Raw genomic sequence first — 27,459 nt, 5'->3', positions numbered from 1 at the left:
GAAATGTAAGTTGTTAGATAAGGAATAATCGATTTTAATTCTATTTATACAAAAAACCTCCGAAACTTCGAGAAATCACGGAAGAACTGACTTTAGTGTTCGCGAAGGTGAGCGAAACACTGCAACGATATTCCGAACTTCCGCATAGCGTGTTGTTTATCGTAAATCTACACAGGGTTTTTAAACTTCCGTCATTTTTATTCTCATTAAATACTTTTTTCAATTTTTTCAGATTCCACAATGCCGAATACTTGTGGCTATAAAAAACAATTAATCAGATACATGGTTGAGAAGACCAAAGATAGAACTACCCCATTGAGTTTGACATGTTTCGCGAGAGATTTCTTGACAACCACAGGCGTCGTTCGACATCCGAGAAGTGTTGAAAAAATGTAAGTATCTGCTGCTTTATTCGAAAAATGAATCTTTCAAGAATCTGATTTTTCAGGTGTAGAAGAATCATGGCAAAAGCACACCTCTTGAAGAAGAATACCCTCACGAAAGTTCGAATTATGTTTGTGCTGAGTGGCGTAGTAAACGAAGAGTTCAAAAAAGAGTGAGTGATTTGAAAACGTTTCTTTATTCAAATACAATTGTTTCAGAATGGATCAGATAGGCACGTTCACAATTGACAATACAGGACATATTGAGACATTCAAGGCAAATGATGGAAGTTTAACCCTTGTATGCATGAATAATGGTAATGGAACAAGACTGAGATCACGATCTGAAAAGTAATTTTTAAACCTTTGAGTGTAATCATTTTGATCTAAGTCTTATTAGATTTTGTGGATGTCAACATTAAATCTAAAAACTATAACAATGTTGACTTTACAGGGTGAAAGCCAAAAAAGTCGATTCGGAATCCGACTCTGACGAAGACGAAGAAATGAACGAAACTGGGGGCGATAATGACGTCATAATCGACAATTATCCTCCAAATCACCAGCCGCCAGTTGCTCAATACAATCGAAGTGAACAGAAGTTGAAAGAAGATCAACAATCCCCTCCACCATGGATGGGTATTCAACCACAGCATTCATGGAACTGGGGTAATGACCAGAATCCAGATTACTCGAGAAATCAGATGACTAATTCCTGGAATGGAATGAACCCAAATCAGTAAGTTTTCATTTATTTTAATCAAATGGGATTGTTTTGTTTTTAAGAATGTATGGCGCCCAACAACCTGTTGCTTTTGCTCCTGTCCCTCCTCCAGCTGCTCACTATCCAGGTTTTTCCAATACCAACCCGATCAGCCAATCGTAAGGTTACCAAAAGGATTATGATTCTAATTTTCTTTATTTTAGAGTTCTTGATACCCCCATCAAATCAGAAGTCCCAGATATTCCTTCTCATGCTATCGTTAAGTCTTCAGAAGCGCCGGAAGACTCGAACAATATATCTGGCCTCTGTTCGTCAGGACTTATCTCGATGGGAGTAACAGAGACAATAAGTGCATTGGAGCTAGTGAAAGGAATCAGGCGAATCTCATCTGTATATGATCTGGACAATTTGGAATACGAAGCAAATCAAAGAGTCAGGGATCTTCAAGATAATAACAAAGTGAGTTCATGATAATACTATTCGTGAACGAAGTGTTTTTACCAATTCATTCAATTTTTATTTCAGAATATCTCCCAATCTGTCGACTTCTCCATTTTTATCGAAGGAATCATTTGCAAAATCAAGCGTGCACCTGCTCCGAATTCTGGTGGAATCAGTCTGAAAGAGTTCTTGATGTTTTTCCGTTCAAATGTACTGTATGATTTAGAGGCGCAGTCACTGGAACAAACAATGCAAGGAATCAAAGAAGACATTGAGCAGTTGCAGAATTCTGGTAACCAGGTACAGTAAAAATGAGAATATTTATCAAGCAATCTAAATATATGAATTTCAGAAAATGGTGTCAATTGAGACGATTCGAAGCAACCTTGAGGCTCTTCTGAACCTCACCAGATCATCCTGAACGTTTAATGGATTTTTCTTGATCTTCTAAATACTTCTCTTGATATTTAATATTTAATTAGCCATCTAAATATACAGTAAAAGTTACTGGAGGTCAGGCAAGGTCCCTCTCTTTCTCGCCTTATTTTTACATAATTTATGAAAGCGTGGAAAATTGAAAAAGCTCTGTGATAATAATTCTAGCCGATGATTTTACTGATATTTTCCAAAGTTGTATTGATTGCCAAAAGTATTTTTCCGTTTTCAAATTCTTGCATTTAGCACATGAAGTTTATGCTGTGTTGTCAATAAAACTACTTTGTACACATCATTTCCACTTGTCTTCAACGGCTCATGTATATTTCAGCTTTTAAAGGTTAGTTAATTCAGAAAAAAGTGATAGTTTATCAAAAAACATGAAAGTTAAATCAAAATGGAGAGTAACATGTAAGTAATAAAGTACGAGAGATACAAGTACAATACGTAGGGTATCGTCGACTTTAGTAGTCATCATGAGCTGGCGTTCCGAAGAGTATAATACAAGCGACGACGACGATGACGATGACGATTCCAGATATGTAAACCTTCAGGAAGATGTCGAAGAATCGTCTTTCTGATTCTGTCATTGGACTGTGAACCTGTGGTTCCGGGTTTGCTTGTGGATTCTCCACTGGTGGAATTGCTGGTGGAGCCATCTGGAAATGATAACGGGTTGTAATGAATGAATATAAATTTGGATGATGTGAATCGAAGCTTCTCTTGCTGCTGTTGAATTATGATTTAGTTCACGAGAAGATTCTACTAAATGGACTTCAATCAGACCTTATGAAAAAAACATACCTTCAACAATCCCGGGATCTTGGAGTAATAATACAGAGAGAAAAGGAGGTGCAGAGAGTCGACGTCTCCAGAAATCAGAGCTGGAATGAGTGAACGAATGAGCTCTCTGCTTAAGAAGAATATGCCATCTAATTAAGCTCCGCCTCCTTATTCCTATTTTTGATCTTTTGGCAGAAAAATGTTGTTTTTAAGCTGACAACTCCCGTAAAGAAAGACAGAGAGAGAGTTTTATGACTGATTAGCAATCCCGAGGGAAGAGTGCTAATTGAAATAAATTCCCAGAAAAACGTGATATTTTTGCTGTTGAATATGAGGAATGAGTACGGGGTAGCGTGATGATGAGAATGGATAATGAAAAGATCAAACATGAAGTAGAACCTTCTAGAAGGGGATTTTGGAAAAAGTTCATCTGACCGTTAGGAAGACTTTCACGGCAGAAGATATCTATCATCTGTTAAAAACAGATTGCTGAAAGTAACAGTTCCTTTTGAAACAGCGTATTCCCGGGGGAATATAACAATGAAGATTTACATCGGGACTTGATCTTGTTGAGCTTCCTTCTGTAGCATTTATGTTAGATTTTATACAGACGGAAAACACGTGTCATCTCTTACCTGTTGCGTCGTTTTCTGATGTTTCTTGGAATTTCTATTGTCTTCTCTCATCATGTCGTCAATCATTTTTCTTCTAGTTTTTTCTGAATGTTAGATCAGAACGAAGCCGATACAAAACGAATCTCTGCAAACTCCAAATTCACAAAGGCGTCAACCTACTTTTGGAGGAACATCCGTACATTTACCCGTCCGAAAACTACTGCTAAGCTTCTGCTTCGAGAGAAAAGTTGGAGTCTGATGTGCATACTTTCAGCTTATTTCTCCGCTCTCACATCATCGTTCTTTCCAGATTCTGGTCAAATATCCATTGGATCAAATTATTTTCCGGTAGTTTGGAGAGGAAATTATTGAGTTTTAAAAGGAATTCACAGGTCTGAATTAAGTATCTGAAAAAGAGAGATTTCATATGAAGATGCTGTACAAATCGGTAAGTTACAGATATAGCCAGTTGGAAACAAATTGAAAATATATGTTCTTCCGAATGTGAAAACATTCCCTTTTCTTGAATATCAACCATTCAATATGAATGAACTGTTGTTTTTCAAATGTCAAAGTGATTATGATCAACTGATGTCTTCTTTGTTCAGTATTTTCACTGTGCGTTTTTTAATGCATATTAAAAGACAATAATTACGGGACATTGCTCTTGCTCTGCCCTTGATATTCTGATTCAACTATACTCTACATATCCAAGTTGTTTCATTTATTTACCTATTACGCAGACAAAACACAAGTTATGAGGCAGAAGGAAAAGAGAAATTGTCAACAAAATGCACCCAATAATTTAGTTTATTATCCAATTTTCTTTCAGAATAATATTCACATAATTGCAGTACCTTTTTGACACGTTTTTGGGCGGCGCTTTCCTCCATTTCTGACTTCATTTGATTGGAATCTTTGTCCGTTCTGTTTTATTCACTGGAAAAGTTTTCAGAGATTTCAACGCAAAAATGAATGCTACTTTTCTGAATGACCCGTATAACTATTCCATTTGTCTATACGTTCTTGGGATCACATCCCTTCCAATTCATGTCTTCGGAGTATATTGTATCCTCTTTCACACTCCTGAAACAATGAAAAGAGTGAAATGGGTCATGTTCAATTTACACCTTTGGAGCTGTTGTCTGGATATTTTATTGAGTATTTTGGGCCAACCATTCATTGTTCCTCCGGTGTTTGGTGGGGCTTCACTCGGATTATTACATCATTGGAATGTCAGTCCAGCAGTTATGGTTTACTGGATGGTGACATTGCTTGAGTGTAAGTTGTCGACTGTGAAGATGACAACATGGCATACAGTACCGCTCAAAAGTATATTAAGTTTTGCCTTTTCAGTTGAAAACGCCAAACTTTGAGAATGTGCCATAGTAATTCTGATTGTCACACCAAAAAACTTTTAATGGATCATACAGACCAAAAATAGAGCTTCATTTTTGTAGTTGAGGACTTTTTTATACGAACACTCCCTAGCAAGCTACATATCGTCAAAGTAATGTCTCCCTCGAATCGATTCTTTCCAGTGCAAAATAGTGCGATTTGTGAGCTGTCCCCTTAAAAAGACCATAACTCTCTAGGGAGTGTCCGAGCAAAAAAGTTGTCAACTACAAAAATGAAGTTCCATTCCTTGTCTGTTTGATCCAATAAAAAGTTATTTTGTGGGACAGTTAGTTTGACTACGACACACTCTCAAAGTTGGGCATTTTCAACTGAAAAAGTCACAACTTAATATACTTTTGAGCGGTACTGTATGTTTTCAGTAGTCTCCGTTTCCACTTCATCAATTTTCGAAAATCGTTTCTTCATACTGTTCGCTGAAAAATCGTTTTGGAGGATTGCGCGCTATCCATATTATTTGATTAATATAGCCTTGGCGTTTTTATATTTTGTACCGACTATGATGGGCGTTCCAGATCAAAAAGTAGCCAGGGATTGGATATTCAAGGTAAGTTTCCACATCTCGAAATATTGGAATCAAGTACAATTACATCACTTACCTTCTTTTTAGCTTTTGAAGTTTCAATTCATTCCAGAACTATCCTCAAATCCGCCATTTCGACAATTTCGAACATCCTATCTATGTGGTTGCTTATGAAACAAAAGCCCGAGATCAAATAGGGTACCGTATGATCACAAGTACAGTACTTCTTGGCATCGAACTCTTCACATTTTTCTTTTTGTTACATTGGAATATGAAAAAAGCAATCAGGAACATGACTTTGTCTCCCAAAACTTTAGCGACTCATTCCGCTTTTCTCAAAGCTATAAATATGCAGGTTACTTGATTGAACCTAATTGAACACACGCCTGGAAACCTAATATGTTCCAGATTGCCATACCTGCCGGTGTAATTTCCACCCCTCAAGTTCTTCTGATGGTTCTTGGATATGTAGATTACAGCAGTCCTGAAATCAACAGTATCGGATATATGTTGATGTCAATTCATGGTGCATCTTCCACTCTTATCATGTTGTACTGTCATACACCGTATCGTCAGTTTTGTCAAAGTTTGGTCGGTGGAAGACTGAAGATTTTTCGTCACCATAAGACATCCATGACAGTGACTTAAAGACTTGATGATTTACTTTTACTTTAACTTTAACTGCATTTGTCCCCATTTTCTTTTCGTATATTGAAATGGTTAACTGATGTTGTATTTGTTCAGTGTTTTAACTGTTTAGTTGTTTAATTAATGCATAATAAAGTACAATTGATTATATGATGTTGCTCTAGACATATCCCTGTAAAGACTTGAAAACTGGTGCTTTGCCCCTTCTGACTCAACTATTCTCTACATATCCAAGTAATTACATTTATCGGCCTATTACCCAAACAAAACACACGTTATGAGACAGAAGGAAAAGAGAAATTGTCAACAAAATGCACCCAATAATTTAATATATATGAAAGCTGGAATTTGGAAATTTTTGTTTTCGTTTCTACTTTTTGGAAACTTCGTAATTTTTATGTTGAAGCCCAGAAAATTCATCAAAATGGAATTTCCAAACAAAACTTCACTTGGTTTTATATTTTCTCTTCAATCATTTGAGTCGGCGACGTTGTCAATTCTGTGTTTTTGATATTCAAATAAAGTTTACGTATTTTTTTAATCAATGATGTAAAGTTTCAAAAAATGTAAACTTTATGTTACGCGGAACTGGAAAAACTCATAGTTGATATTTTACTGGAATTTCAATATTCGTGAAAAATATATTTTCCTGTGAAAAGACAGAAATTTTTAAAGTTTTTCATATTTTGTTATTCAAAATTAAAAATTTCCAAATTCTGGCTTTCTTATATCCAATTTTCTTTCAGAATACCTTTTTGGCACGTTTTTAGGCGGCGCCTTCCTCCATTTCTGACTTCTTGAAATCTTTGATCGTTCTGTTTTATTCAATGAATACGTTTTCAGAGATTTCAACGCAAAAATGAATGCTACTTTTCTGAATGACCCGTATAACTATTCCATTTGTTTATACGTTCTTGGGATCACATCCCTTCCAATTCATGTCTTCGGAGTATATTGTATCCTCTTTCACACTCCTGAAACAATGAAAAGAGTCAAATGGGTCATGTTCAATCTGCATGTTTTGAGCTGCTGTCTGGATATTTCGTTGAATATTTTGTGCCAACCATTCATTGTTACTCCAGTGTTTGGTGGGATTTTGCTGGGATTATTACATCATTGGAATGTCAGTCCGGCAGTTATTGTATACTTAATGGTGACATTGCTTGAGTGTAAGTTGTGGACCGTTGAGTCAAAGGAGGAGAACTTTGTATATGTTTTCAGTAGTCTACGTTTCTACATCATCAATTTTCGAAAATCGTTTCTTCATACTGTTCGCTGAAAAATCGTTTTGGCGGATTGTGCGCTATCCATATTATTTGATGAATACTGCCTTGGCGTTTTTATATTTTGTACCGACTATGATGGGCGTTCCAGATCAAAAAGTAGCCAGGGATTGGATATTCAAGGTAAGTTTCCACATCTCGAAATATTGGAATCAACTTCAATTACATTACTTACTTTCTTATTAGCTTTTGAAATTTCCATTCATTTCAGAACTATCCTCAAATCAGCCATTTTAACAATTTCGATATCTATGTGGTTTCCTATGAAACGAAAGCCCGAGATCAAATAGAGCACCGCATGATCATAAGTACAGTTATCCTTACCATTGAACTTTTCACTTTTTTCTTTTTGTTACATTGGAATATGAAAAAAGCAAAAAGAAATATGACTATGTCTCCCAAGACTTTAGCGGCGCATTCCGCTTTTCTCAGAGCTATAAATATGCAGGTAACTTGCTTGAATCTAATTGAATTCACACCTAGAAATCTGAATATGTTCCAGATTGCCATACCAGCTGTTATAATTGGCACTCCTCAAGTTCTTATGACGATTCTTGGATTTCTTGATTACAGTAGTCCTGAAATCGACATCATTGGATATATGTTGATGTCAATTCATGGTGTATCTTCCACTCTTGTCATGTTGTACTGTCATACACCGTATCGTCAGTTTTGTCAGAGTTTGGTCGGTAGAAGACTGAAGATTTTTCGTCATCATACGACATCCTTGACAGTGACTTAAAGATTTGATGTTTTACTTTAAATTTCACTTAAATTGCATGTGCCCCAGGTTCTTTGAACTAGACTAAAAATTAGGGAGAGTTGTAACCATAAATTATTTACACATTACTCCTTCTATACAGCTCATGACAACACAACTATTATCTTTCACAAATACAGAAACCAGAAAAAAGCAATTACATATACTTGTGTGTTTCTTTGGACTTTGACTCATCAACATGCTTCAACAAAAGGCTAAACATACACTAAAAAACCGGAAAAGAAGTACAACATTTTGTAAGAAAAAATGAAGATGAAGGGGATGAACACCTCTTTTTTCTTGTAAAGCTTCCTTCAAATCCAACTTTCCATGTTCAAAAAAAATGTGACGAATAACAGTGGTCATTAGAATGTATCATGTGAAAATCTCACAGTGCGAGGATAGTGTTCTAGTACAAAATCCGGGATAGATTATAATATAGGAATCAACTGAAAAGCATTGAATCTTCAATTAGTCCAATTAATTAATAAACACTCGTTTGATAACAAAATGCGAACGATTCAGGAAGTTGGGAAGAAGATGGACTCAAATAACAAACTTTAAGTGAGAAAATTATACGTCTTCAACTGAATTCCATGTGTCTCTGAATCTAATACATATAATAATTTCTGTCTGGTATAACTTAACTGACGTTTCATTTAAAGTTTGTTTGTGCATAGTGCAAATAAGTTGTTTCAGTAACTTTATTATATTTTCAAAGTGGTAAAACGTCGGTTCCAGTTGTACTAGCACGATTAGCTTCAACCTTTACAACTTGAAATTTTCTACAGAACAATTTTGAACAGTATTCTTTGTACGGAGCATGAAAATAAAGCATGATGAGAGTAGCTGACACGCCGTGCACTGACATTAACAAATAGGCCAAGCTGTTCATTTCGGGACTGTTACGATAGAGATAACCAAGTATAACCATAACGATTTGGGGAACTATCATGATGATAGCAGGTATTGCAATCTGATAAGAATTCTAAATTTGTTCACTTGTCCAGAGCTGCCATATCTCACCTGCATATAAACAGCCTTCAAGAAGGCCCGTTGCATTCTCAGTGTGTTTTGAGACATAGTCATTTTTCGTATTGAATTCCAGATATTGAAATGCAAAAGAAAGAGAAAAGTTGATCCTTCTGCTATAACAGTACCCAAACTTATCAACTGTCTGTAACCGATATGTTTCCTTATTTCATGATCATAGGCAACAACATAGACAGGGTGTTCAGGGGTGTCAAACGGTTTCACTTGAGGGTACATTTTGAAAATCACTTGTCTGGCCAAGTTCTGGTCTGGAATAAGGATTACGGTCGGGACGAAATACAATAAGGCCAACGCATAGTTCATTGTATAGAGGACTACTCGACCGTAGCGCCACCAAGAGTTTTCAGCGAATAGAAGGAAGAAACGGTTTTCGAAAATTGCAATTGTTGAGACGCCGACCACTGAAATATCGAAACCACTCTGTACTTAATAAAGTCTATGTGTTCAATTCTTTTCCCCAAAACTCACTCATAATCAATGTAACCATTATATAAACCTGAAGCCTCATATCCACTCCTAATGGATTCAGTATTCCCAAAAAGAATCCACCAAAGACGGGAGGAATCACAAATGGTTGACTGAATAAACTCATGGTAAGATCCAGCCAAGAGTTCCAAAAGTGCAAGTTAAACATGACCCATTTGACATGTCTCATTGTATGAGGAGTTTGAAAGAGTATGACATAAGCACCGAAGAACTGAATTGGCACAGAGAAGAGTGCAATTATATAAAGGCATAAAGAGTAATAATACGGATCACTTAGGAACGAAAAATCCATGGCTTTCTTTGTGGCAATAAGAAAATGAATAAACAAGGTGGAATGAGACAGAATATGTACCCAACAACTTGTTGGAAATATTCCAATTACACAGTAAAGGGTGTCATTTGCTGGTCAGAAAATTGGAAATTTTGTTTTGGGTACATTTTGTTGTCAAATTATTTTCCTTCCTTATTTGTGTATTAACTGTTTAGGCCAATGATATCACAAAGAGAATGTAGTTGGATTACCATGAATTGAAAGTGTAGGGAAAAACGGACAAATGTTCTGATGTTAGAAAAAGATGATGTTAGAAAGTTAAGAGATTTTGGATTGCGTGAGTGTTTTTCGCGTAAAATTAAGTCCTACTGACTAACTAGGGAAGGACTCCGAGTGACCGTGGAGTTATGATACGTGACCAATATCATTGGAAAGCTGAGAAAACGCTGATTCCCAATATATTTTCAGTATGACATAAGCATCTTTTGACCTCGATGCCTGGTATTCGAGGGCAAAAATTGAATATATATTTGGAATCAGTGTCTTCTGAGCTTTCCAATGATATACATAGGTTACGTTCCATAACTCCACGGTCACTCGGAGGCCTTCCCTAGTAAGAGAAACAGTTATAGAAAGGGAAAGTTCAGGAAAGTGTTACCACCAGATCTAGAGACCAGTGAACACAACTCACATTCCGGAACACTTCACAGTTAGGTATTTTGAAAATTTCGGCGAAAGAATTGGTTTTATTCCCTCTGAAATTTTAAAAAATCTTCCATGAATTCCTCAAAACCTTCAAAAATGTTTACCATTTCCTGGTTTAACTATATTCTTCTAATGATATCACAGCAATCATACGTAGAGTGTAAATAATAAAAACTGGCACCCGTTAACAAGATTGCAGACAAGGAAATTATACCCCCTGGTCTATAATTGACATGTTTCTAGACTCATACTACATAAGTTTAGTTTATGCACGTGTTTTGTCATTCCCCTGTCATTCTCTTCGATTGAGATCGCACTCTACATACCGTAAAAACTCTATTTGAGTTGCATGCAACTCTATTGTTCAAAGGGTCCGTCGGAGTGCAACTCTATTAGAGGGGCAATTCAAATAGAGGGTGCAACTCTATTGTTCAAAATGTTTTTTAAGATGAAATTTTAATTTTTTTAAACAACAAATTTAACAAGATTGGATTGAAATGAGATTAATCAATTTAAATTTCATCAACATCAAGTGATTCGTCACTGGAAAATCCTTCAACTTCTTCAGTTTCAAAAAATGCGTCTTCGCTGATTTCCGAGTTATCGATCAATTCCTCAACTGTGTCAGTTGAAATTGCCGCTGCGGGGGCAACTCTATTAGAGGGGCAATTCAATTAGGGGGTGCAACTCTATTGTTCAAAGCGTCCGTCGCAGGGCAACACTATTAGAGGGGCAATTCAAATAGAGGGGCAACTCAAATAGAGTTTTTACGGTATATACGAATACAAATGGATTTCTCATTTCTAAGCCAACCGTATTATTTCTCTTTTTGTCTCTACTTAATTGCATTTTTCTCAGTGCCAATTCATGTATTCGGTGCTTATTGCATACATTTTGAAACACCTCCAACTATGAAACATGTCAAATGGGTCATGTTCAATCTGCATTTCTGGAATTGTTGGTTGGATTTGACTATTAGTTTATTCAGTCAACCATTCATCATTCCTCCCGTTTTCGGAGGATACTTTTTGGGAATTTTGAATTCTTTAGGTGTGGATATAAAACTACAAGTTTATATAATGGTAACACTTCTTATAAGTGAGCTGGAAAAAAGAGAGCAACCGAAAAAAATCAAGCAAACGTTTCAGTGGTTGCTGTCTCCACCATCGCCATATTTGAAAACCGTTTCTTCCTTCTATTTGCTGAAAATACTTGGTGGCGATACGGACGGATAGTATTTTACATTGTCAACTATGCATTGGCGCTCTTGTATTTTGTACCGACCGTAATCCTTATACCGGATCAGAACCTTGCACGGCGAGAAATTTTCAAAATGTACCCGCAAGTCATTCACTTTGACACTCCGGCCCATTCTATTTATGTTGTGGCGTATGATATGGAAATCCGAGAATATATTGGGTACCGACAGCTGATAAGCCTTGGCACTGTCATCATAGAGGGCTCAACTTTCTTGTTACTTCTCCATTGCAATATCAGGAATTCCATACGGAAAATGACAATATCAGAAAGCACGTTGAGATTACAGAGAACATTTTTGAAAGCAGTTTACATGCAGGTAATGAGCGAGCGCAATTCGGTTAGCTGTCATTACCCAGGTGTTTTCAGATTTCCATCCCAGCAATCATCATGATTGTCCCTCAAATCGTTCTGAATGTTCTCGGATATTTATACGCAAACAGTCCAGAAATGAACAGTTTGGCATACATGTTCATGTCAATACATGGCGCTTCGGCTACTCTCATTATGCTGTACTTTCATACTCCTTATAGACAATTCTGCTCAAGAATTTTCTGCAAAAAGCTGGATCTTTTGAAGATCGATGTGAATTATGCAAACACTACCGCAACTGATAACAACTGATAACAATTAGTCTTGAAATCTATTTTTTAAATGAATATGAAGAAGATTCTGAGAATAAAAATTTGTACAGTTCATAATCAAGCACATACAAGATAAATAATTTGAACATATTTCAACGACTTCAAGTATTTATAGTGGATGCATTTCCAATCGATGCCAGTACTTCTTCGATCATTTATTGTAAATTTAGTTTCCTTGTCCAAATTCTTAGATCAAAAAACATTTGTTCAGACATATAGTCTTGTTTTAATGTCTTTTTTTGCGAAATTCGCTCTCATTTCCTCCATCATAATCGTTTCCAATGGACACCCGATGAGCCGCCTCATGTTCATTCTTCGATGAAAACACATATTCTTTTCATATTTCAAAAAATCGAAACATCCGAAAATGAATATGATTTTATTTATTTTAATGTTATGTGCATCTTTAACGGTAAGTTGGTTATCCTTGCTTCATCTGAAAAGTCGAATTAGAACAGTTTTTAGACTCCTGATAAAATGATTGTAATATTTGGAAGACCTCAGGAAGAGAGCATGTCTAAAAATAGCTTAGATTTCAAGTCTTGTATCGATTACTGTTATGAACTGGATTCGTGTATGGTGAGTTTTTCGGAAAGTTACAGTAGTCAGATGAATTTGATCTGCAGGCGGTGTACAGTGCTTCCGAAGCAGACGACTGTCATATATTTGATGTTGGCCAGTTGTCAAAAGTGACGGAAACCGATAAGAGTGATGGTCAAAAAGTTGCTTTCAAGGTATGAGTTGCTAAAACAGTTAACTAGTGCCACCTAAAAAATCATACTTGTCAAGGGCCGGGCCGGGCCGGGCTTTTTTTTCAAAACGTCAGGCCCGGCCCGGCCCGGCCCGTCAGGCCCGTCTTTTTGGAGGGAATTTTTTTTTCAATTTTTTTTCAATTTTTTTTTCAAATTTGATTAAGGTGTACTGAGATGAACTCAGACTTTTCTCATAGAATAATATGAGTGTCTTTTTGTCAATTTTTCCGCATGAAAAATTGAAAATTGAAAAAAAAAATTGAAAATTTTTCTCAAAAATCCCATATTCCTGACAAGACGGGCCTGACGGGCCGAAGCTTTTTAGGCCCGGCCCGTCATTTGACAAGTATGTAAAAAATGAAATTTAATTTTGATTCCAGATGAACACCACCATGTGCTATGAATCTTCGGAAGACAACTCAATGATAGTCAGTTTAATGAAAAAGAATAAGACTGAACTGTCCATACATTTCAGACAAATGGTCCACCGAACCAAATCTGTAATATAACCAATGCAAACGGAGTATGGAAATTCACTCCATGCCCATCTTGTCCCTCTAACTTCACAATGTTTACAAGACCCAAAGGAAAGTGGTGTATTGGAGTCAGTTAAATAAGTGGAACAGAGGAAACACTTGAAGTAAACAGTTTTAGGTTGTTCCAACAATCCCATTCGTAACGAATCCACAAGCAGAATCCTTGTGTCAGACGAACTATGGTGGTGTGCTGAGTGGATTGGAAAATGTGGACGAGTATAATTATATTATAGGTGGGATTGATATCAATGAGAGACATTCCCATGGACACTTTCAGACGTAGTGATACCAATGATCGGCTCGCCACTATGGTCAGCCTGGACGACAGTGGGCTTTTGGATAAATGGGCAGCGTAAGGAAGCTTGCAAAACTCAAAAGTCCTCGTTGTGCAACACTACAGCTGTGAGTTTCTATCGCCTGATTTTGTCATTCGAAATGTCTTCCTTACAGGGATTCGACTTCACTGATCCTTTGCTCTCAGCAAACCCCACCGGTTACATTTGGGGTGTTGGCCAACCAAGTGGGGGAGGAACTTTCAACTCAAGTTGTCTTCATTTATCTTTCAATACTTCCACAAGAGTGACTCAAAGTGTTGATGACTACACGTGAGAGTCACTAAAACATGATTTAAAATGATACCTTGTTCAGATGTGGCGTGAATTCTTCAACTACCGGAAGCGCAGGATTCGTTGGATATATTTGTGGTGTAGTTCCTTCATAACTTCAACATATTAATGAAAAAGTGTGGACATGTCTAGTTTTTAGTATGTTTTGTTTTTATTGCTGCTCTAATTTCACCTTGAACAAAAACAATTCAACAACCCAAGAATTTTTTTTATAAGAACACATAGTTCCTCTAAAAAGTATCTAAACATCTGGAACAAATTACTCGTGTTTTACAAAAGTTCTTGGAGCCAGAATACGGAATTTTCAACACCTGATTCATCAGGAACGTCATTAAATTCACAGTTAAAAGTTGATAATCTGAAACTTCAATTAATTATTCGGAAACCACCAATTCCTAGAACCTCTACTTGAGCTTTGTAATAATAATGAAAACACTCGGAAAGTTAAATCATGTAGCTGATATAATATGGTATGATTTTATCAGGTTCGGTGTTTGGCTTTCAACTAGGGCAGCCTATATGAAGGCCTACTCTGCTATTGAGAAGGAGAGACCATCCGGAGAGGGTCATCCAACGAGAAGAGGTCGAATAACAGCTGCCGGACGGGGACCTGACCGCTTTGTCTGGTGTCTCTTGTGTTCCGCATCTCTAATACTTCGGTCCGCCACCTCTTCCAATCAATAGAACGCGTGACTTTAAACTTTTTCTACGTTTACTAATTGTATTTAAATTATGGCAATAATTATCCCTGTAAAACTTCTTCATATGCCATCCATCCCACTGAACAAAGTTCTTCGACATTTCAGTGTTTTAGAATTGTGAGTTTTAATTACTATTCAGATAATCATTTCTATTATTATGTATTTCTAGATTTGAATTTTCCCAATGCTCTCAAAAAGCTGCTGCCGCAATCAAGTTAACTAATACGAAGAATTTTAAATTGGAGTTGAATTTTAACTTAAGTTATGTTAGAATCAACGACGATTTCAAGTTTGAAGTGAAAAAACTCCGCGCCGATGAAGTGGAAAATGTGACCGGTTTCCGAACATTTGAGAAAAATCAGAACATGATTTATATGGACTCGAGGAACAAGATGACATGTCTGTGGGAGGACAGATTTGCAAGATTGAGGACTATCTTCTCTCATCTTTCAAAACTGTTCGGATGCCCAACGTACTCCGTGAGATCTGATGCTTCAGTGCCGACACATGCTTTTTTGTTGGTGATGCATGAGATTATCTCCCGTCAGTCTGAAATTAATGTTCTGGAAATCGCTTGCAAGTCATTACAGGAGAATAACGTTAAATGGATTCTCGAAAAACTCACAGTTACCGATGAACTAATGTTGGGAGAGAAACTTTCGGAGGATTTCGGAAAGAATAACTCAATTCAATTTGTGGCAAAATCTTTGTTCATTTTCAACGCGAAATGGGTCACCCCACAGAAACTGTTATCTATGAGAAACTGTGTAGCTATCGAGCTTGACGGATCCCTCTTGACCGATCAAGATATCATCAACTTCTTCGAGAATTGGAAATCTGGACAATATCCTAATCTTGAGTTTCTATCTATAAAGAGTGAAAAGTTAACGAGAGATTTGGTTCTTCCTGGAGCACTTCGCATTGAAAGAGATTTCGGATGGTCTCAACCGAAGATGTGAGTTTATATTTTCTCAATTTCAAGTATTCTCAGTAGTTTATTTTCAGAATTTGTGGCAAACAACGATATATTCATTGCGATTTCCAAATATTAGCACATAATGGTACAATAGGAAGTGTTCAGCTCGATGAATTAGCTAGGGACGTACAATTCATGGTATCATAACTGTCATTTGATTTGATTACGTGTATTGGGTCTGTTATTTTTGAACACAATAAATAATTTTTGTTATGATGTTTCTTTCGTGTCCTACTTCTCCTATTGCGCTGAGTGAAACATAAATTATACTGTGTTGCATAAAACACAAGAGAGTATCCGAATGGGCCTCTCTCTCACTCTTGAGTCAACAAAAAGAGTGTGAAATTGTGTCTTCTATGAGGTTGCCTCTTACTATCTCTCAATGTCTATTTCTCTTGTGATGGGTGTCATTCTCATTTTGTGAGAAAAAATATATGAACTAGCTTTTAAATGGGTTATCGCAATATTTCAAAATTTCTCAAAATTTAATTGTTCACCACTTGAAACTAGAATGCTTCGTTTTGTTCTCACAATCTTTCAGATAAGCAGAACAAACTGCATTTAGTTTTTATGAAAATCAAAAGTGATTCTAGTTTTCAAACTACACACAAATCACCATTTCCTGTTATCTCGAAAATATGAACAAACAAGAAGAGAGACTGTCAGAAAGTAGCATTTGTTCAGTTGTCTGTTGTCTCTCTATTCTGAATGTTGTAGTTGATAATTCATATGAATGTTGTAGCCGCATTTTTTCTTATCTTCATTTTTCTTTTTATCTGTATTTTTCTGATTCAATATAACGCTACACCCTGTGTGGATTCCCGCTCTTTTTTCTTTTATTCTAGTTCTTTCTCATACAGTCTTTGAGTCATGGCTTCTCACTTTGATGTAGTTGTTGTTGGTGCTGGAATTTTTGGATCATGCACTGCATACCATTGCCAGAAACTTGGATTACGTACTTTACTTCTTGAGCAGGTCGGTATTTCTTTTGTTTCTGGCACGTTGGTGGCACGTTGGTGGCCTAGTCTGCATTAACAAACTCAATTACAGTTCTCACTAGGCCATTCCAAAGGAAGCTCTCACGGAAAAAGCCGAATCATTCGCTATGCACACACCGATCCGGAATATGTTCCACTTGTTGGAGACTCATATTCTCAAATTGCAAAGCTGGAGAAGAAACGAAATGAAAAACTTTGGAAGTGGGTATTTTCTTCTTGAACTACAATGTTACTACATATTTTAAAGTTTTTTTTAGTAAACTTGGATTATTATGGACTGCTACTGGAAATCAAGTCAATTCGATATCCGGTCATTTGAAGAAACATAACATTGATCATTCAGTAGTGACCGGATCTGAGGTAATGATTTAGCACTGAGCCACTTGAAACTCTTGTTTCATAACAAATAAAATTTTAGATTTCCAAACATTACCCACAATTCAAGTTTGATGATAGTTGGACAGGGTTGATTGATCCTATGGGTGGAGTGATCTATGCCGATAAATGGCTCAGCGCTTTTCAGGTGAGACAGAAACATATTATGAAAATTGTCATTTGAACAAACATAAGTTAATAGCTTTTTTGTTTCAGGAAGAGTTCAAAACTCTTGGTGGTACGATTCATGAAAACGAGTTGTTCGTTAGTCACGAGGAAAAAAATGGCGCCGAAATTACTGTCACTACTAAAGTCTGTTCATACACGACTAACAAGCTAATCTATACTGTCGGATGTTGGATCACTAAGCTATTCCCAAACATTAATTTTGAGATCAAGGTTGGAAAACTTTCTGAAGTTTGTAAATAATAATGTATTCCAGCCAACTAGCCTAGCTGTGTGTTACTGGAAACCAAAGGAAAAGAAGGATAGTCATCTTGTAAATGAAGAGCACATGCCTGTATTGATAGTAAAAGATCTAGAAAAACATGAAGAATATCTGGGATTACCAGATGTTGATTATCCGGGACATCTGAAAGTATGTTAGCTTTTTTCTAATTTCTCCGGATAATTCAATTTTCAGTTCCTCACCGATGATGGAGATGCTCTTAGGGGGGACTTGAACCATCCGGATGAACAATCTGGAGAACTTATCAATCTTCCTGCCAAGTTTATCAAAGAGCACATGCCAATAATTGATGGATCAAAACCATACAAAGTAGACAAGTGCAAATATACGGTAACCCTTTTGAAAAATTGGCTTCCTGTGTATCATTCATTTCAGTGCTCCCCGGATCATCATTATGTAATTGGCCCAATTTCTCCCAACCATCCTAATGTTTTAGTCGGTGGATGTGGATCAGGATCTGGATTTAAAGTGGCTCCTGGAATCGGAAGAGCTCTTGCAGAAATGGCTGCTGGAAAGGAAAAAACAACGGTGGACGTCTCACTTTTCTCGCCAAGAAGATTCGACAAAATTTAGTTTTGAGAGTTTTTGTAGTTTTCGATGTGTTCTCATTCTTGTGGAAAGGAAACAACACGTAATTTTATAGTTTATTCAAAAAATATTTATATGCGGTCATAAATTTCTTCTCAGTCAAACCAGCCCTCAATAACTCTACCAACACCACCGAACACTCCAATTTTACGAGCATATCCTTTGTGACCAGTTTTCTGAGCGCATAGTCCTTTGTAGCCGGCGATTCTATTGGATGGACACTTGGCTCCTGGTGATCCTTTGATGGCGGGAGTGCTGCTGAAATAGTACCGATATATCTGCTCGTTCACTCTATAATCACTCTATAATCTATAAACTCACTTGACGTCAGTGATAATACTGAAAACCGGTTTTCCGGTTTTTGAGCAAACTGACTGAACACATGCCATCATTGAACTTCCGGATCCAGAAATAAACTTGATCAAGTCCGATTTCTCTCCGTTTTCCATATCCAAAAAAGTGTCAAATCTATTCTGAGAAATTATGGATGGTTGTGGACATCCATCGTAATTCCGGAGCAGATTTTCAACTTTTTCCTCCAATTTCTTGTCATAACCCAATTCATTCATGTTTGCGATTCCATGCTCCTTCGCGTAGTTGGCTCTGACATGGTTGATGACTTCCAGACAAGTTTCTCTCCCAATTGTCTGTTTTTTGTGGATACCATAGGTGGAGTGTACCAGGAGCAACCCAACCAATACGAGTTTCATCATTTGTGGTTTGGATCACTCAAACTGAACTTTTAGGATTTTGGAGAAACTTATATAGCGATGAAATCAAGATAACAGATCTTATCTTTTGCAAAAAAAAAAGAACAGGTACACGTGAACACCACTAAAAGACACACTTTGTTTATCTTTATTTTATGAACGAAAAAAAAACAACGAAATGACGAAAACCGGCTAGGAAATTGAGCAATTACGGGAATCATGATCACTTCTTTCGAGACGTATAAAAAGGTAAGAGAGCCCAATCATTGGTGATTGTCTTATGGACTCGCGAAGTTGTTCAGAATTTGTGAATTCGATGTTTTCTTCGTTCTTGAAACCTGAAAATTTTCATGATATTCATTGTAGTGAAACCAGGTTTTTAATGTCATCACCCACCACAAAACATCCTCCACTTGCGGTTGGGAAATAAAATTTCAGCTTGCTGCTCCACTATTTTGAATATTTGTTCTTCTACAAATTGAATTTGCACGATTTTTCTTTTCTCTTTCGTAATAAATGTGATATTAAGACATGAAGTTGGCCTTTCAGTATTCCACCATCTTGACTGAAAACAGAATAATTATGAATTATCAGTTTTCAAACAGTACTAACATTCAATCGATTACAAAGAAGATCACGTTCAACTAAATTCATGAAACTTTCCTTGACTTGCTCACGTTTCTCAAATGGGACAAGCTCCAGTTCTGCTGAGAGATTCATTCTGAGAAATGAATTGAATCAATAATGAAGAGTAAGGAATACTTTGTTAAACTTTTCAGAAATTGAAACTGAAAGTGTAGCAGTGTCTTATCAGCGCATAAAACGACGGAGAAAGCATGTGTATGAAAAATCGCCACTTTTATTGGAAATGTCATTAACCGAGAAAACATTCAAAAATTCCAGAACTAGCATTTTACTTTGTTATTAAAACGGTTGTTCAAGAAAATTAATGATACAAATTTCAATCAGTCAATAGTTAGTACACAGAAGGAAACACATATCTTGGAGCATTACTAGTAATATAATTAGGAATTCTAGTTGTTCCCTTTCTGACGATTCGAAGCATGGCATGCTCTGGATGCAGAGATTTTGCTTCGCATTTCTGGCAGATATCAAAGTCTGCACACTCTGTACACTTGTAGCGATGTCCAAAAATCTTCTGATGACACACATCGCAATTAGCTTCTTGATCATCGAATCTGACAGGATGAAGACGTTCAAGATGGACCAGAAGGTAGTAGAATTTGCAGATTGGAGTGCGTTTGATAGAGTTCCAGACTTGATGGGAGCTTGTGAATTCGAAATCCGCTTGATTTTGGGTGCCTGGAAATCATAATACATGGAAAGTTTTTAGAGAATTCAGAAGAATACCCGAGAACACTCTCCACTGTATTGTTGGGAGCAACTCGGCTGCTTTTCCAGAAACTTGTTCCAGAGCATGAGTTTCACTCAAATACATTTGAACTACTTTTTTGTCCGAATGCGTATAAAATGTGACATATACCAACTTCTTCGAATTTTCCGAAGCCGAAGTTGTTATCTGGAAAATTAAAAATATTTTGAGCTATGGAAAAAGGCTTTTAACGTTTACTGAGCGGTATTCAAGAGTCCTAACTGCTTCCTCGTAGTTTTTTTGAGTTTTGTATTCATTTTCGACTTCTTGACGATGTTCTGCCGGAACCAGTTCCAATTCATCTAATATATCCATTCTGAAACATCACGTAAGTATTTTTATGAAAGGAATGCTCTCCGCCTCAACAGAAAAATAAGAAATATGACAACTCTCTCAACATAGAACCCATTTTATAGTGTTTCTTGAATACTGTTCAAAAACTGATAAGGTGGAAATTCGAGCAAAAATCAAACGAAAAATAGTTTCGCTATCAGTTCCTTGTACCAATCTTGTCATAAAAATGGAGAACGGAATTCGGTTCCGCTCTTGTACACAAAATCAACAATTCTTTTCACACACAGGCTAGTTGAGAGTACCAGATATTTCTAAAATCGTAAAAACTATTGTAATTACAGTACTTTCCATAAAGAATGCAACACTTGCAGCTTTAAGTTAAATATGGTCAAGTTTTTGAGTGTGAGACATCCTCCCGGACTGTATCACAATATCGATTGTTTATGGAGTATATAGATCACAACAACTAAAACTTCATTTTTGTAGTTGACAGTTTTTTATAGGCACATTCTAAGAAGTTATCAATCGTCAAAGTTATATCTCGCAGTTGTTGCCCTTTTTCAGTGCTAAAAGGAAAGATTTTCGAGCTGTTTACATGTGTTTACACTTCTTAGGATGTGACTGTACAAAATTTGTCAAACACAAAAATAAAGAACTACTCTATACACTCCATAAACAATCGCTATTGTGAGACAAAGATAAATGTTTTCACAGTTCCATTATACAGTAAAACTCTCCAAGCGAACTCGGCAACTGCTCAGTTTCCAAGAGGAATGCTTCTTTTAAGGTGGTCGGGTTAAGCCATAGTCTGAAATGATTTCGAAGTGTCTTAACTAACAGCAGGTCTCTTATAAAATGGATAAATTTGATAATCATACATAAACAGATATTGTCTAATTAAATTTATTCAAAGGCAGAACCATTCTACATGCAACTAGAGTTTCCCAATCAAGGTCTCAATAAACAAACATTTGTTAAGCGAACACATATCTTGGAGCATTTGCGGTAATGTAGTGTGGAATGTGAGTTGTTCCCTTGCTGACAATACGAAGCATGGCATGCTCTGGATGAATGGATCTAGCTTCACATCTCTGGCAGATGTCGAAGTCAGCACACTCGGTGCATTTGAAGCGATGTCCCAGAATCATCTGACGACACTCATTGCAATTTGCCTCCTGATCAAATGGTCTGACGGGATGAAGACGTTCAAGGCGGACCAAAAGGTAATTGAACTTGTAGATTAGAGTAGTCTTGATGGAGTCATAGACTTGTCTGGAACCAGTGAATTCGAAATCGGTTTGGTATTGCGTACCTGCAAATTTGGAAATGAAAATAATACTAGATAAGTTAGAAACTTACCCGAACACACTTTCCACTCTACAGTTGGCAGAAGCTCTGCTGCTTTTCTAGCGATTTGTTCTAACGCAATCCCATCTTCCAATCGCATTGCAACCATTTTTTTATCCATATGAGTGTAGAATGTGACGTATACTTTCTTTCCCTTAAACACGGAATCGTGAAACGATACAACATTGTTTCCATACCGGAGTTCCGCTGCACTGTACAAGTTGTCCCATACCGCTTTTCCATACATCAGTCGGATTGTTGTGTTCATCCTCAACTGCTTGACGAAGCTCTGGTGGGACCAACTCAAGTTCTTCCGATTTATCCATACTGAAATGAAACATAAGATCGAATGAAGTTTGCAAAGTGGAAAATCAAGCTGTTCAATATGTATTTCGAAATTGAGATATTTCGAAAACTGTGAGAATTGAGCTCTGTGGCATCTCTTTTATAATATTCCTCAAGAATGTAGATCTTCTCATGATAAACAAAAAAGAGCAAAAATCAAGCTGCAAGGAGTTATGTTATCAGTCAAAGTAGTAGTAAGCATAGTCATAAACACTAAAACACGTAAATTCGTTCCGCTCTTATCCATTTCTGAACAAACTAGAATTCAAGGAAAACGCTTCATTTGTTAAATGTCATCCGTATTTGTTGAAACAAACAAGAATACAGTATCAATACGTAGTTGCAACATTTGATACTTTTACACGTTTCTTGTATTTCTGGCATGTGATAATTCCTGAAAGTTTTAAATTTTTATGTTGACAAAACTACTTTAACTTTCTCAACCAATTATTCTCTTCCTGAAGCTCTCGACGAAATACATCGCTACCAGCGGTTCAAAACAAGGATAAATTGACACAGTAAATGGCACGATATTTTCCATAACTTCACTTTTTAGACCAAATACAGGAAACAAAAACAAGCAACCAACTGGAAAATACATGAACGCTGTTGGAATAATCGTTTGGACAACCAGAGTCCGGAATAGTTGATTCTGAAGTTCACGGCAGTCGTTACCAGATAGAACTCCAAGGTTTTTGAGGTACGCATATGTTTTTGTGCCGAAATAGGTTAAAGAGCCAAAAGTGAAGGTCATGACGAAGAACATGCTACCTGCAGCTATAAATGATGGGATATGAATTCTAGTATTTCCTGTTGTATGATCATAATATTAGGTTGGTACATAATTTTCTGCAATTTTTCGATAAAACTTTGATTTTATTTTTTCAAATCCAGAAAGATTTCTAGAATTCAAAATACTGTTTATCAGCATTGGAAGTCTTCTGACAAGATTTTGGTAGCTTACTGATTCTCTTCGCTTAGACCATCTACAGTACCGCCCAAAAGGTTATCAACTTTGGCTGTTTTCAGTAGAAAATGGCCAACTTTGAGAGTGTGTCATGGTAATACTGATTGTTCCACAAAGTAGATTTTTAATGAACTGTACAGAACAAAGGTAGATCTTCATTTTTGTAGTTGGCAACTTTTTTGTACGAGCACTTCCTAGAGAGTTATGGTCATTTTAAGACGACATCTCAAAAATCGCACTATCTTTGCACTGAAATGGGTCGATTTGGGGGAGAAATTACTTTGTCGATACGTAACTTGCTAGGGAGTGTCCGTACAAAAAAGTTGTCAACTACAGAAATGAAGATCTACCTTTGTTCTGTATGATTCATCAAAAATCTACTTTGTGGAACAATCAATATTACCATGACACACTCTCAAAGTTGGTCATTTTCAACTGAAAACAGCCAAAGTTGATAACCTTTTGGGCGGTACTGTATTCGAGATCACTGAAAAAGGAAACTAGCTTCTTTTTGATATCCCCTTTTTATTTGGATTCTTTCCTATTAAAATGCCGTTGAAGTCAGGCAAAATGTTTGTAATTAAAGAAAACAAGGTTGGATTAATACGATAAATAAAAAAGTGTTGTCCAGCCAGATGGCAACAGTTTGTTGTGGGTTACTTTCCCAACACATGAAAAAGCTTTGTCATACTGAAAACGCCGTTTTGTTATATCTCCCCGTCCCGAAGTCACATGATTTTAAATTTATCAAAATAAGAAACGTAAACATCTGATGTTACTTCCCTGTTTTCGTTCAGGAGTTTCCACCACTCCACCCAGAATACTGAGTACCAGATTCAAAAAACCACTTTTTTCGGTTTGAGAACATCCAGAACGCGCAAATCTTAGTCCACACATTCTACTTTCCTCACATCGTTAGAGTAACAACCCAACTACTTATTTCTAACAAATAAACAGCTCGACCATACGTGTGTTTGGTATAAAAGTACTATGAACCAACTTAGGTCCATGTGATGTGCCATCTCATGTTGTTTCAAAACGTGTGGTATGTTACGACGAATTTTCTCATTCCGATAATTTGTTTCCATCCATGAACTACAGTTACATAAGTCACCCTAAAAGAAACTGACAACCTAAGGGTGGTTTGATACAGATCCGCTTCAACGGTTCGCTGCAATAACTCCAAATCTAGCTCTGACTGCTGAAAGAGAAGAATTGTTTCAGTCAGATCCAAGTTTTGTTTGTCAAATCTTTTGAATTAAGATGTATTTGCGTTGGAACTAGGAGACCCTTGTTAACATACATCAGCAACTTCGTTTTGGATGGCATGATTTTTAGACCAGAAACGAATGAAAACAAAATAACGTTTCAAAAACGCAAAAGGTTGCGTGTAAATCAAAGCTCCGTTCTCGGCGAAAAAAAAAGCAAGGAGTAAAACTTTGAAACTGTAACAAGTACTTGAGTAGGTCTACCAAACCCAAAAACAACCACATCGAAAAACTAATCCTGTGCCAAGAAAACAAAACGACAACCGGCAAGCTCGAAAATTGCAGAAAATTATGAACCAACCTAATAAAAGTACTGTGGTCCAACATAAGAAAACTCATCAAGATTGAGGCAATAGGATTTGTTGAATTCATATTTCAATACTTCATCCTTCATGAGAGAGGGACCATTTACACAGTACACCAATATGAACCACAGCGTGAAATTCACAAGGTTGAGAATGAACCAAAGCGGAAGTTTTCTCATGGAAAACCTTGATAGCTTTGATGGACAGGTGACAGATAGAAAACGGTAGTAGAAATGGACAGTGAGCAAAGAAAGCATGGTTCCATAACAAGAGCAGTAAACGGCTGGAATAGATTAAAGTCTGTTGAGATGACATCTTGGATGTCCAGTTGCGGGCTATCCTATTGTTTTCCGATTCACTTACCCAATGAAACGGTTCCCCATGATTTAGAGAATCCTGTCGAGCTCCTAACATTAAAAACGTTGAAGGATGCATCAGTGATATGGGAGTTCTAGAAATTAGACCGCTTTGAACTACTAGATTCAATGTCTAGACTTGTCCCTGAAGACGAAACGGATCATCAGGAAACTTACCGGTTTGGTCCAAAAATTACAAGAAGAATAGAAAATTCCAGAAACCGAAAAAGCGAACAGCAGATATTTGTAACTTCCGAATGTCCTTTTCGGCATTTCAGAAATCAAACAATGAAGGATCATATTCAGTATAAGAGATAGTGCAAAACCAATAGTTTCGGCATAGAAAGTAAAGTCCAGCCAAGTTTTTGAGCACATATTCAAGAATTATTTTGAGCAACTACTGATGCAATCGGTAACGTTATTGAACGTGAATACTTTCTTGGTAGAATACATGTCTATCAAAACATCATAAGACTACTGTAATCCCAAGAGAACCCTTCAAACTCCGCTACCCATCGCTCAAAACATTAACAGACACTCTCAAAAACACTAAAATGTGCTCGACTATCTGGCTAGACCGTGTACGCTGAAATTATTGGATTTGTACTATCTGTTACTCTCAATTTGATTCTCCAATGTTTGATATATGAAATGCCGAAAAAGACTTTTGGAAACTATTATATAAATATCTTATGTTCTCATTCTCAACATGTGGAATTTACTATTCATGTTGCGATTACTGGAGTAAACCGGTAAGTATTTCAAAAATTCGTTATTGATTTTTGTTTCCAGAATATTCATCTCTCTGAGGTCTCGTTTGCTGTGTTCAACATCAGAAAAGTGACAGGGTTTAATAAACATCTTGGAGTAACGGCGCTGTGTTAGTAGTAACTCATATTCATAAAACAACAGCGTACATTTTCAGCTATTTACTGTGGCTGTTATGGAATGATGCTCGTTTCACTCACTACTCATTTCTACTACCGGTTCTTATCAGTCACTCGTCCGTCAAAGCTTTCTCGATTTTCTATGAGAAACTTTCCAATTTGGGCTCTCCTTGTATTGATCAGTTATTTTATATGGTTCAGTTTGACATACTTCGTAAACGGCTCCTCTTCTATTAAAGACGAAGTTTTGATACCTGAATTCAAAAGAGATTACTGTATGCAACCAGATGATTTTTCATATGTGGGAATACAGTACTATTATACTGATCCATTGACAGGAGAAACAAGGATGCATATCCCTTCACTCTTCTCAATTACTGTTTTTACATGTTTTATGACTCTTTCTTCCGGTTCCATGACATATTTTGGTGTGAAGACGTATGCTCATCTCAATGAGCTAACTATGATGACTAGTGTCGATTTCCGTGAACTTCAAAACCAGCTGTTCCGAACTTTGGTCATTCAAACTCTGATTCCCAGTGTCTTCATGTATTTACCAGTTGGTAGTACGTTTTTATTTCCGTTATTCGGTCTGACAAGTGAAGCTATGAGAAACTTTGTGCCGATATCTGTGGCTCTCTGTTTGTGTTTTGAGCCACTGGTGGCAATGTATTTCATCAAGATTTTCAGAACAAGAATAATTGGTATTCAAGATTTCTTTGGTTTGAGATTATCAAACACTGATTTTCAGAAGTTGTGACCTGCCAGAAGTATAAGAAAAGAGGACAAGTTTCAAGTATGCAAACAACAACTTGAATTTTCCTTCATATAAGAAGAAGTAAATTTTTGTAACTGCTTCATGAACCATAATTATTTGCTTAAATATATGTATTTTATGTAAATGAATTTGAACCACATTTTGAAATGTGGAAATTTGAATATTCTGATTAGGTCCATCTGTATAAATCAAAGCCGAAATGAAATTGTTCACTGTTTTTGAACACTGATGTTTCTCTGCCTTTTCCTAGCTTTTTTATTATTTACTTTGTGTCAGAACACTCAATTTGAAGAAGGAACAGAATGGAACCTTGATAAGGATTCAGAATTGTTTCAAGGAGATATTGTATTATCGAAGTAAGT

The 27,459-nt window shown here is 36.6% G+C and overlaps 14 protein-coding genes across 14 annotated transcripts; 8 read left to right on the top strand and 6 right to left on the bottom strand.

Moving 5' to 3' along the window:
• Positions 1–240: 240 nt before the first annotated feature.
• Positions 241–1,969, top strand: GCK72_019683 (uncharacterized protein; the record flags this gene model as incomplete). The annotated part of the gene is made up of 8 exons (XM_003095622.2): positions 241–392; positions 449–556; positions 603–734; positions 838–1,122; positions 1,170–1,265; positions 1,311–1,566; positions 1,633–1,848; positions 1,901–1,969. The coding sequence occupies 8 exons, from the start codon at positions 241–243 to the stop codon at positions 1,967–1,969; spliced, it is 1,314 nt and encodes a 437-aa protein (XP_003095670.2).
• Positions 1,970–2,447: 478 nt separating this feature from the next.
• GCK72_019682 (uncharacterized protein) lies at positions 2,448–3,467 on the bottom strand (the record flags this gene model as incomplete). The annotated part of the gene is made up of 2 exons (XM_053733160.1): positions 2,448–2,642; positions 3,402–3,467. The coding sequence occupies 2 exons, from the start codon at positions 3,465–3,467 to the stop codon at positions 2,448–2,450; spliced, it is 261 nt and encodes an 86-aa protein (XP_053582073.1).
• Positions 3,468–5,295: 1,828 nt separating this feature from the next.
• GCK72_019681 (uncharacterized protein) lies at positions 5,296–5,967 on the top strand (the record flags this gene model as incomplete). Its single annotated transcript, XM_053733159.1, has 3 exons — positions 5,296–5,343; positions 5,432–5,674; positions 5,728–5,967. The coding sequence occupies 3 exons, from the start codon at positions 5,296–5,298 to the stop codon at positions 5,965–5,967; spliced, it is 531 nt and encodes a 176-aa protein (XP_053582072.1).
• A 1,725-nt stretch (positions 5,968–7,692) lies between these two features.
• On the top strand, positions 7,693–7,992 carry GCK72_019680 (uncharacterized protein; the record flags this gene model as incomplete). Its single annotated transcript, XM_003095650.2, has 2 exons — positions 7,693–7,698; positions 7,753–7,992. The coding sequence occupies 2 exons, from the start codon at positions 7,693–7,695 to the stop codon at positions 7,990–7,992; spliced, it is 246 nt and encodes an 81-aa protein (XP_003095698.2).
• A 733-nt stretch (positions 7,993–8,725) lies between these two features.
• On the bottom strand, positions 8,726–9,099 carry GCK72_019679 (uncharacterized protein; the record flags this gene model as incomplete). Its single annotated transcript, XM_003095623.2, has 2 exons — positions 8,726–8,986; positions 9,037–9,099. The coding sequence occupies 2 exons, from the start codon at positions 9,097–9,099 to the stop codon at positions 8,726–8,728; spliced, it is 324 nt and encodes a 107-aa protein (XP_003095671.2).
• A 2,939-nt stretch (positions 9,100–12,038) lies between these two features.
• GCK72_019678 (uncharacterized protein) lies at positions 12,039–12,406 on the top strand (the record flags this gene model as incomplete). Its single annotated transcript, XM_003095656.2, has 2 exons — positions 12,039–12,101; positions 12,152–12,406. The coding sequence occupies 2 exons, from the start codon at positions 12,039–12,041 to the stop codon at positions 12,404–12,406; spliced, it is 318 nt and encodes a 105-aa protein (XP_003095704.2).
• Positions 12,407–12,903: 497 nt separating this feature from the next.
• Positions 12,904–14,435, top strand: GCK72_019677 (uncharacterized protein; the record flags this gene model as incomplete). Its single annotated transcript, XM_053733158.1, has 8 exons — positions 12,904–13,005; positions 13,053–13,160; positions 13,559–13,606; positions 13,654–13,782; positions 13,833–13,947; positions 13,992–14,116; positions 14,165–14,319; positions 14,363–14,435. 8 exons carry the CDS (start codon positions 12,904–12,906, stop codon positions 14,433–14,435), a joined length of 855 nt encoding a protein of 284 aa, XP_053582071.1.
• Positions 14,436–15,072: 637 nt separating this feature from the next.
• GCK72_019676 (uncharacterized protein) lies at positions 15,073–16,164 on the top strand (the record flags this gene model as incomplete). The annotated part of the gene is made up of 3 exons (XM_003095637.2): positions 15,073–15,158; positions 15,211–15,996; positions 16,047–16,164. The coding sequence occupies 3 exons, from the start codon at positions 15,073–15,075 to the stop codon at positions 16,162–16,164; spliced, it is 990 nt and encodes a 329-aa protein (XP_003095685.2).
• Positions 16,165–16,887: 723 nt separating this feature from the next.
• On the top strand, positions 16,888–18,432 carry GCK72_019675 (uncharacterized protein; the record flags this gene model as incomplete). The annotated part of the gene is made up of 8 exons (XM_053733157.1): positions 16,888–16,992; positions 17,068–17,216; positions 17,273–17,375; positions 17,434–17,538; positions 17,607–17,789; positions 17,833–17,988; positions 18,034–18,189; positions 18,235–18,432. 8 exons carry the CDS (start codon positions 16,888–16,890, stop codon positions 18,430–18,432), a joined length of 1,155 nt encoding a protein of 384 aa, XP_053582070.1.
• Positions 18,433–18,542: 110 nt separating this feature from the next.
• On the bottom strand, positions 18,543–19,160 carry GCK72_019674 (uncharacterized protein; the record flags this gene model as incomplete). The annotated part of the gene is made up of 2 exons (XM_003095612.1): positions 18,543–18,705; positions 18,769–19,160. 2 exons carry the CDS (start codon positions 19,158–19,160, stop codon positions 18,543–18,545), a joined length of 555 nt encoding a protein of 184 aa, XP_003095660.1.
• A 189-nt stretch (positions 19,161–19,349) lies between these two features.
• On the bottom strand, positions 19,350–19,877 carry GCK72_019673 (uncharacterized protein; the record flags this gene model as incomplete). Its single annotated transcript, XM_003095608.2, has 3 exons — positions 19,350–19,495; positions 19,554–19,722; positions 19,770–19,877. 3 exons carry the CDS (start codon positions 19,875–19,877, stop codon positions 19,350–19,352), a joined length of 423 nt encoding a protein of 140 aa, XP_003095656.2.
• Positions 19,878–20,133: 256 nt separating this feature from the next.
• GCK72_019672 (uncharacterized protein) lies at positions 20,134–20,865 on the bottom strand (the record flags this gene model as incomplete). The annotated part of the gene is made up of 3 exons (XM_053733156.1): positions 20,134–20,480; positions 20,529–20,697; positions 20,749–20,865. The coding sequence occupies 3 exons, from the start codon at positions 20,863–20,865 to the stop codon at positions 20,134–20,136; spliced, it is 633 nt and encodes a 210-aa protein (XP_053582069.1).
• A 953-nt stretch (positions 20,866–21,818) lies between these two features.
• On the bottom strand, positions 21,819–22,517 carry GCK72_019671 (uncharacterized protein; the record flags this gene model as incomplete). The annotated part of the gene is made up of 3 exons (XM_003095614.2): positions 21,819–22,156; positions 22,204–22,345; positions 22,389–22,517. The coding sequence occupies 3 exons, from the start codon at positions 22,515–22,517 to the stop codon at positions 21,819–21,821; spliced, it is 609 nt and encodes a 202-aa protein (XP_003095662.2).
• GCK72_019670 (uncharacterized protein) lies at positions 21,912–27,135 on the top strand (the record flags this gene model as incomplete). The annotated part of the gene is made up of 4 exons (XM_053733155.1): positions 21,912–22,067; positions 26,225–26,312; positions 26,358–27,023; positions 27,071–27,135. The coding sequence occupies 4 exons, from the start codon at positions 21,912–21,914 to the stop codon at positions 27,133–27,135; spliced, it is 975 nt and encodes a 324-aa protein (XP_053582068.1).
• Between the last annotated feature and the right edge of the window lie 324 nt (positions 27,136–27,459).

The sequence above is a fragment of the Caenorhabditis remanei genome, chromosome V, assembly GCF_010183535.1.
Source record: "Caenorhabditis remanei strain PX506 chromosome V, whole genome shotgun sequence".
Classification (NCBI taxonomy): domain Eukaryota; kingdom Metazoa; phylum Nematoda; class Chromadorea; order Rhabditida; family Rhabditidae; genus Caenorhabditis; species Caenorhabditis remanei.
The sequence above is the reverse complement of the archived record's forward strand: the minus strand, read 5'-3'. Positions and strand labels throughout refer to the sequence as shown.